Source organism: Ahaetulla prasina, chromosome 3 (assembly GCF_028640845.1).
Source record: "Ahaetulla prasina isolate Xishuangbanna chromosome 3, ASM2864084v1, whole genome shotgun sequence".
Classification (NCBI taxonomy): Eukaryota; Metazoa; Chordata; class Lepidosauria; order Squamata; family Colubridae; genus Ahaetulla; species Ahaetulla prasina.
In genome coordinates, this window is record NC_080541.1 from 72,703,439 (window position 1) to 72,712,798 (window position 9,360).

General features: G+C 34.2%; 1 protein-coding gene across 1 annotated transcript in view; it reads left to right on the forward strand.

Annotated features, from left to right (window-relative positions):
- CTDP1 (CTD phosphatase subunit 1) overlaps positions 1-6,333 on the forward strand; it is a 44,929-nt gene extending 38,596 nt beyond the window's left edge. Inside the window, exon 13 of the mRNA XM_058176031.1 lies at positions 5,069-6,333. Coding sequence (XP_058032014.1) covers positions 5,069-5,210 — 142 coding nt within the window. The 3' untranslated portion in view covers positions 5,211-6,333. The remainder of the gene's footprint in view (positions 1-5,068) is intronic.
- The last annotated feature ends 3,027 nt before the right edge of the window (positions 6,334-9,360 follow it).

The window sequence follows — 9,360 nt, forward strand, 5'->3', positions numbered from 1 at the left end:
GAGAAGGGCGGGATATAAATGTAAAGAAAAAAAAAAACCTCTTTTTTTTGATTACAATATAACTATCGTAAGTTATAACTTTCATGAATTCATGTTTTCTGTTTTATGCTAAAAATCCATAAGGGGTTTCCAATTAGCAATAAACATAGTCTTTTCTTTGTCAAAGGAGTTAATTTAGCCATCTTAGCAACTTAACATCTTCACCAAATATTCCTTCATTGTGATTAGCGGTGAATCTTATTTTGTTAGTACATATGATAATCTCACTGCAGTTATATACAATAACAAAATTTATGATTTTTTCCCCCCAACTGTATCCGTCAATTGCAAAAGAAAAAAAATCTCTGGTCTCAATTATATATTAATCTTTAAAATCTTCTGAATCAGTGGATGTATGTTAATCCCAAATTTTCTTGCTTGTTTACATATCTATGTACAGCATGATAAAATGTCCTTATGCTCCAACATAAATTGAAATACCTTCATGCATTCTAGACAATTACTCTGATGATACATATCAATAATACATCATTTTACAATGTTTATAAACATCCTTTCCATTATTAATCTTATTGGCAGGAAGTCTGTATTGGCTATTTATCTCCTATTAACTGGATGAAATAGTTCATTCAGGCATTCATTAAGTTTTGATCGTACAATCCCAAATCACCTTCAGTTTTGTATCAATAAAGAAATGGATTCCTGCAGTTCATTATTTCCACCTGTGTCTTCTTTAGAAAAAGTGGTCATCACCAGCTCTTCCATGATAATTTGGCTAAATTGACACTATTTCTTGCAAAACCCGACCTTGAAGAGGTATCAAATTCTATTCATCAGAGGCAAACATGACAGCTTGCTTAGAAGTAGACAGATCAATGAATTATGAGATAATACCAAGCCCGGTAGCAGGAGTAGATAAAAATTTGCCAAATACAAAACTAATTTTATATTCACTTTCAGAAACTGTTTCAGTAAAGGCAATTCTAGGAGTTCCATAAATAAAGATGAAGATTTTTTTTCCAGGAGTTGCTTGCATTATATGAAAAGCACAATGCAAATTATTTGAAGTATATTCAAGGAAAAAAATTTCAATCAATTGCCAGCTTGTGTTTCACTCCAGTGTACTATCTAATTGGCACAGCTGTTATTTGGATTAATTATATTTCCAGAAACTATAAAGTGATAGAAGATGCCAGTAGGCACGTATTAAGATAATCCTGGGATATTGACAGAAAATGTGCTATTATGAGGAGCTTGCAGAAAGCCTTAAATAAAATATTCTCAGAAGTCAGCAGTGCTAGAACTCTTATAGCTATTTAGGAAACCAGATCAGAATCAGTTTTTTAATTTATATTTAGATTAATAGTTAATTCACAGTAATTAAAAATCAAATTTAAATCAGTGGAGATGGATAAGTGAATTTTGAAAATAATTAATTTCCAAAAGGTATATTTCAAAGAGGCCTATTCTTTAAAAGTATGGCATTAAAAATCTGGCTATGTTCAAGAATTTTTGAACTGCTGGTTTAAAAGAGATTTAAAAGTCATTTTATTGACACTTTGGATTATGATTGTAACAAATATATAGGAGAACTTCCTTTAACTGCCATGTCAAGGTATTTTAACTGTCAACGTTATATATAAGCTCAGTAGCAATGTATGCTATTCCCATGGCTCCACCATCCTCTGCTTTTCTTTGCTGTTACTAAAACTGAGGTGGCTGACTAAATTTATTCTTCCTTTTTAAAAAAATGGAATATAGACATGTGAAAAAGTACCACTCTATGCAAAGTGGTTTTTTTTTAAACATGAGGGCAAATCAATGTTACCTTTATTCAAACAGTATATTAATATAAAGATGGTGTAATTCAATAAAAAGTAATCATTTACTGAACTAAACTATGCCATTTCCTTCTCAGGAAAATTGAAGTTCACTCTTGTTTCACCTGGTATTGCCCCTTTGGCAGAAACAACCTCATTGTTATGTATAAGGTCCACTTCTGGTTGACCCTCAATCTCATGACCATTGGTCTTATCCTGAAGCACCCTATGGTACCAGGAATAATTCATTATAGATTCTGTGTTGGCCAAGACCCAGGCCTTGATGTAGCAAAGCAGCCCCAAACCATAACATTTTCACCTCTGCACTTCACAGATAGTATAATTTGTCCTAGTGAAATGCTTTCACCATACAGAACTTCTGGTACTGTGGCCCAATAATGCCTCATCTGTACAGAGCACATAGTTCCAGAAATTATTTGGCTAGGTATTTTTGTGCACACTTTAATCTTGCTCTGGTTTGAAGGGTAACTTTTCCAGGCAGCCAAGGATTCCCCGCTACATTTCCCATGTAGATCTATTTTATGCAGCTTCTTTCTAATGGTAAGACTCATGATCTTCTGGATAGTGGAATGATTTATAGCCAATCTTTTTGAATCTCTTTTCAAAGTCATAGGCATCTCTAACCTTCTTGACGAATGTATCTTTTCTTTTATGTACACCGAGAGCGCATGCACCAAGACAAATTCCTTGTATGTCCAATCACACTTGGCCAATAAAGAATTCTATTCTATTCTTTCTGAAAGCCTCAGAGCTCTTTTGATCTAAAAATGGTGATACCAGACACTTCCATAAGAGTAAATCAAACTAAATGTTTAAGGTTTCAATCAGACAGGTTCCTCCTAAAGCAGGGGTGTCAACTTGCGGGCTGGATATGTCACGTGCTGGCTCTGCCCCACCCAGTTTAGCGAAGGGGGAAAGTCCTGATACGTCACGTGACACCGCGAGTTTGACACCCCTGTCCTAGAGCCTCTCTAATGAAGCAAACATCTGTACTTGATCTGGTGCACCAGATTCTAAGTTGGAGTTTTGGGAGTGGTGAAAATGTAGAAGTTTGTACTTAATTAAAATTAAGTTTATACTTAACTTTTCTACACACAAAATTCACATTTTTTCATTCAAATCGCACAATGGACTACAAAATGTAAATGGTGCCTCATGTTAATTATATTCTCATTTATTAATATTAAAATAAATATTGAATTGAATTGAAAAAGTACAAGTTTTCATTTACTGATTGCCTCACTTAGCAGCTGTTCAAAGTTACAACAGTGCTGAAAAAATAAGATACCTACACTTAATGATGTTTGCAGTGTCCAACAATCGTGATCATCATTACAATCAGCATTCACTGTTCTTTGCCTGACCTGTTTTTTCCCATCCTTGCAAATGGAGAGATTGGAGAAGAAGGATTACAGGAGAATAAGCACCACCACATTCCTTTTGATGTATATTCCTCATTGTGTCCCTGCATACTCTCTTGCAATATCTTTGTCACAAATGCTCTTAATTCATTGTAATTCAATGTAATTGAATTGTAACTGTAATCCAAACAGAGCTGCAGGTTCCACTTGTGATTAGTAAATGAGGACTTCCTGTGAAAATACTTTTTCACATTTATTTATTTATTTATTTGTAAAATTTATTGGCTACCCATCTTACTCTAGGATAACTGGGCGATTTACAATCTTAAAAAGAGAAAAACTATACAAAATCTAAAAGATGTAAATAAAACACATCATAATCTATATTACACAGTAAATACAATTAAGATACATAATCGTATTTTTTTATTGTTGCATTCATATTCCACTTTTCAAAGTTCAAGGTGAAATACATGGGAATTTCCTCTTGTTTTATTCCAACAGCAATAAAATCTTTGTGATGAATTGGGCCATGGTTTCAAATAGATGTTGGTAGTTGACTGGGGACTTGAACCTCTGTTTTCAAGCCCAACATCTTAACCACTAATCTACATATACCTATTTACAATATATAACGTAATAATGAAATATAATGTATGTGTCATGATACTGGTTACACATTCATATAGATAAGATTTAGTCAGGTGTTTTTGTTGAAAAACATTCTTAGTACAGTAAACTTAAGAGTATCATAGTGCCTCTTTCTGATCTTTTGATCGTGGATTTTTGGCAGAGCTATTACAGGTGAAATGCATTGTGATAATATGTCAAATTCTAATTGTTCTCTTTCAGGAGAAGATTAATAAGGATTTTTGTCCGGTATGCATACCCAAGCCATCTTAAATTACTGTCCTTACCCAAGCTATTATTTGTATTATTAAAATATTTTCAGGTGAATCTTGGGGAAGGGGGGGGGGAGATGAGTGTTCCAAAACAGGGATCCAAGTATTCAGGAAATCTTAGTGCATTTTTAGTTTCTTACACATTCTAACCACACTGTTGACCTTGTCTTAAAATATAAATCATGTTTTGGAGACAATTTCATCAGAATCAGTACTGTGTAATATTGAAAGCAAGTGCTTGATATAAAGCCTAAAAAGCTTTTATACTAGTGTAAAAAAGAAATTCTGATTTTAAAATGAGCATAAATTGTCTATAGCAAGAATTTTCATGTCACAAGTGGTTTGTTTATTTGCTTATCTGTTTTTAATTCTCAGAACCCTGATAAAGAGGCAACCCTCAACCCTCTTGTCATAAAAAAATTGGCTGCATTCAACTGAACTTTCTTCTTTCTTTCTCTCTCTCTCTCTCTCTCTCTCTCTCTCTCTCTCTCTCTCTCTCTCTCAGTCTTTCACAGAATCCTGCCAAATTCTCAGAAAACCCAAATGTTCTGTAGAATGTAGTTTGAAAAACTGTAGGATACAATCAGCAAAATGTTGAACAAATCAACCAATACATATACTTGCTCATACAGTCATTCTATGATGGAGATGAGCAGTTCCTATATATGATAAATAATATATATATATATTGGGGATCTTATTATTTCCCTAATGAATTTTAAAAGTACCATTCAGGTTTCAAGGTACACACACGTTCATAATTAAAAAGCATTGGTTTCTATTGGACATTATCATTTTACCTACTTCGTTTGGGATTTCAGAGGAAGATCTTGTATTCAGCATTCAGAGGCCTATTGCTGCAGTAACACAGAATCTAACGGCACTGGACTTGGCTTAGTTGATTAAAATTCTTATAGCTAATAACTGGGTTTTAATCACAATTATTGTCTGTTCATACCTACAGGGGTCACAAGCGAAAGCTAGCTGATGATGATGTTGCCAGTGAATCAAGTAAAGGATCAAGCAATGAAGATGAGGAGGGTAGCAGCTCGGAGGCAGATGAAATGGCAGCAGCATTGGAAGCCGAACTGAATGATTTTATGTAACTGAATTTATGCAGAAGTGAGCTTGTTTGAGCTTTTTCCAACCACTCAAGATTTGAATGGACGGGTATTTCCCATCACCTCCAAAAAAGGTGTATATTTTGCAAATCGCATAGGAGGTGTAATGCATTATTTTGCAAGGTCTGAAATAGATGTTTTTAAGATACTTACTAAAAGAATGTATACTTTTTTTAAAAGGAAAAGTATTAAAGAAGGATTCAGTGTGATATGCCAAAGACATAAGTTCTGTAAAACCTCCTTATACAATGGTGCAAAATTTTGAACGGAAAGATTTTTTTTTTTTAATTGTCATGACAGCTTTGGGAACCAAGCTTCAAAAGGAAAGATCTGAGGAATGTATTGCATGATTAAGCTAAACGGATAGCTGAGATGATTTCCTTCATTGTGAAATGTTATGGAATAAAAAAGGCTTTTTTTTTTTTTTAAAAAGGAACATTTTATATTTGTATAGGAACTGAGAAGGCTATATGCAAGCTTTATGAATTCTGCACTTCATGTACCCACCGCTTGCTTCTAAGAGAAATGTAATAATTGACTTTTATGTTTTGTTACTTTATGGATTAGTTGTATTCTTTAAGATTCCATTTAAATTCTAACCTCTATAATTGCAGTTTAAACACGGGCTATTCTGTGTATTACTGTATTGCCATTTAAAAAAACTTTTATTTTCTGCTGTATTTGAAGGGAATGGCTGCAAGCTAATTCTAGATAGTATTTTATTTCTTTGAAAGAAGAGATGTAAAGTTTTTTGTACATTCTATTTCATATTTGATCTACAAAACAGATTCTTTTCGTTTAATAAAAGACATTTTATAAGCTGTGGTTTCAAGTCATGAATTGAAATGTTAATTTCCTAAGATGTATCTTTTCCAAGATTAGATATAATGAATTCTTAACTTTATTTTGAATGAAATCAAAGCATGTATGGTAGAATTTTTTTCATGCTTGCTATCTAATCTATTGTGTTAGCTTAACTATATCCGTTCAAACACAAGAGTTCTTAATGTGTTTGAATAGAAGCTTTATTTTGAGTCATTACTTTTCAAAAAGCACTTGTTGAGAGGAGGGTTTTAATTTTTAATAAAACTAAAACATCAACAATAAATATCTTTGAATGATATGATTATGAAATAATTTATAATTTAATTGTGCATACAAGTAATTTACCTGTGTAATGTTTGTCTGTAATCCACAATCTTGCATCCTTCAGATAAGTTTCAGTTGAACCTGTCTGTTATATCTCCTTAAATAATACCATACACTTTGTTGATGTTCTGTCCAACAGAAAGGAAAGAAAGATCTAACATAATATAGCAAGGTACTATGTATTAGTACCATAAATAGCTCTTTTTAAAGTATCTTTCTGGTTGAATAGATTGATATAAAATGTGCTAATGTCTATAAAGCAATTGCATTTTGTTGGCAAGGCAACTACGCATGCTGCTTAGTAGTAAAATTGACCTTGATTTTAAATGAGCTAAAATTTCTTCCTTTAGTTGTAGTTAAAAAGGATGTCAGCACCAATGTTATAATTACTGCTTACAGTGTCCTAAAATTTTCTTTATGAACTGATAAATGACACTATTCACTAGGAGCAAAAGAATAACAGAATAATAGAGTTGGAAGGGACGTTGGAGGTCTTCTAGTCCAACCCCCAATTCTAAATGTATGTATTTACTTTGCCATAGATGTAATATCTATGGAAACCTTTCTTGCTTGAATTTGCTTAAACTTGTTTTTTGCATATATACTGTTAGTTTTCCGATTGCTACATATTTTCCATTTATTGCTAATCAGATATTGCTAGTACTATATCTTTTACCTTTTCATTATTTTAAATAAGGAGACCAGCTATGGCTTTCAGGAGCAGAAAAAAGCAGAATGTTGTGGACGCAGCCTTGTAGGGCATCTTGTCCAGGGCATTCCCAATCTTACGGATACACTGGTTCAAAAAATATTTAAAGCCACAAGTGTCCTGCCCTTCTCTTATGCGCTCATACATATTGCCATCTTTTCTGCACATTTCTATGTGCTATGTAAATTCAAAAAAGCTTAAACAATATTTAAAATTATAGAGGGAACTTTACTCCAAAGGAAAGAAAAAAAGTATATTCAGCATATGATTAATCAGTGTTCCACACAAATATTTTTATCAATGCCAAGACAAAAAGTTTTAATGAAGAAGCTGTGATTTGAAAGTCTTGTGTGTGGATTAATTACATTGCCATAAATTTATTGTGGCAAGGTGCTACAATTTTTGTTGGGGTTAAAATAGTAGCACCTAAAAAAATTACTATAAATTCTTTCTCTCTTCTTCCCTTCCTATTCTTTCATTTGAATCCATGCCATTTTTTTAAACACAAATATTCTGCTTGTATGTATTTGTATGTATCTGCATTATATGGTCATTCAATTAACTTGAGTTATTGTTCTGGAAAATGTGTTTGTCAGCTGGGGAGTGAAGTATAGCTACCCACGCCCTAGTGCTTATGCAACTAAACTACTTACCTCAGCAAATACATTTTTAAAAAACTCCTCTATACTTCAAGTATTATTTCAGGCTGAAAATTATGCCATTTAAAGGAACTTGAAACCATCCCTCAAAGGACATGTGATAAAAAGTAGAAAAACTAACATGGAATTGAAATTCTTCTTTCCAAACATGACACAAACTCTTCTCTAAAATACTTTGTAACTTGGGGTACCTTCAGGATTTCAACAAGTCCAGGTGATGGCCACAAGGGCACAATTTAACCCCCTCTCGCTTTTTACATATATGAACAATGCACATAAAAAAGGGTGGAGTTTCTATTGCTGGCATTGCCACCTTGCCCTTCCCCCTGAAGAGGCAGTTTGTATTAAAAATATGTGTAAATCCTTAAGCTTAGCTGCATCATCCTTTGAAGATACAGCAAAAATAATTGGGTTATTTTATGCTGCACAGCCTATGAGCTGACATTATGTGATTTAGAGCAGGGACTGGTAGCGGTCCACGGCTCATTGGGAACCAGGCCATGGAGCAGTGAACAAGCGTGCAAAGCTTTATTTGCACATGTGTAGGATTAGGTTGCACACACGAAACCATCCCCAACCGCTGCTGATCTGAGAACCCAAAAAGGTTGGGGGCCACTGATTTAGAGAAAGGAAGTATGGCTGTAATACCAGATGAAGACCTTAACACGCTTTAATTGTGGCAACATCATTGTTCAGTATACATGTGCTATAGCTTGTATTGTAAGGTTACCAAAGATGATGCTACTCTAGTCTAAAAAGTTTACTTGGACTGAAATGAATGGCTGTGGATGCTTTGGGATGTCTATTGGATGCAATCAGAAAAATAAAAATAGTGGTTGTGATGGTGCAGTTGAAGCCCCATCTGGTTTTTAATATGCGCGAGGGGAACCTTTATCTTTACCTTTACTTAACCTATTATTTAAAGGAGAAGCTCAGGAGAAAGTAGAGAAATAATTATTTGTGAATAATTAGGTGAAAATAGGTGAATGTTGAAACAACTTGCAGATGGCAACCCAACTGATCAGCTTCTGCTGGGGCCTCGATGGTCCTATTGAATGAGGCTTCATTGCATGATCACAGATCTCATCTTGACTGTTGGATGCTCCTCTGTAGACACCCTTGGGTTTGTGGCAGGGAAGAACTATTAGGAAAGGAAACTACACTGTTCCATTATTCAGGTGGACACTCATATCTCCTTACATGACCCCTCAATCTGCTTTCTAGCACCTGTGGTGATAGAACCAGGAACAGACTGCACTATACATACAGTACATATCTGGAAGAGGAATTACTCTTCTGTGAGGAAGTGTGTACAGCTACCAATCAGAAAGCTGTGAAAAATAACAATCCTCCCTGCTCCATTAATAAGCAACCAGACTTTAGGTAACAGGTACCCCCACCAGTTAAAAATTGTGACAGGTGGGAAGATAAGTAAAGGGGACATGATACCTCTTTATATAATAGTTTTGCTTGTTTTGCTACTTGCATCTTATTTAATTTTAAAGTATAGAAAGCTTTATAGAGCCAAAATGCCATAGAGTAGATCAGCAGTCAGATGTGAGACCAGTGCTAAATAAGCATCAGGGCACTTCTGCAAGAAAGACAGGAAAAGGCAAAA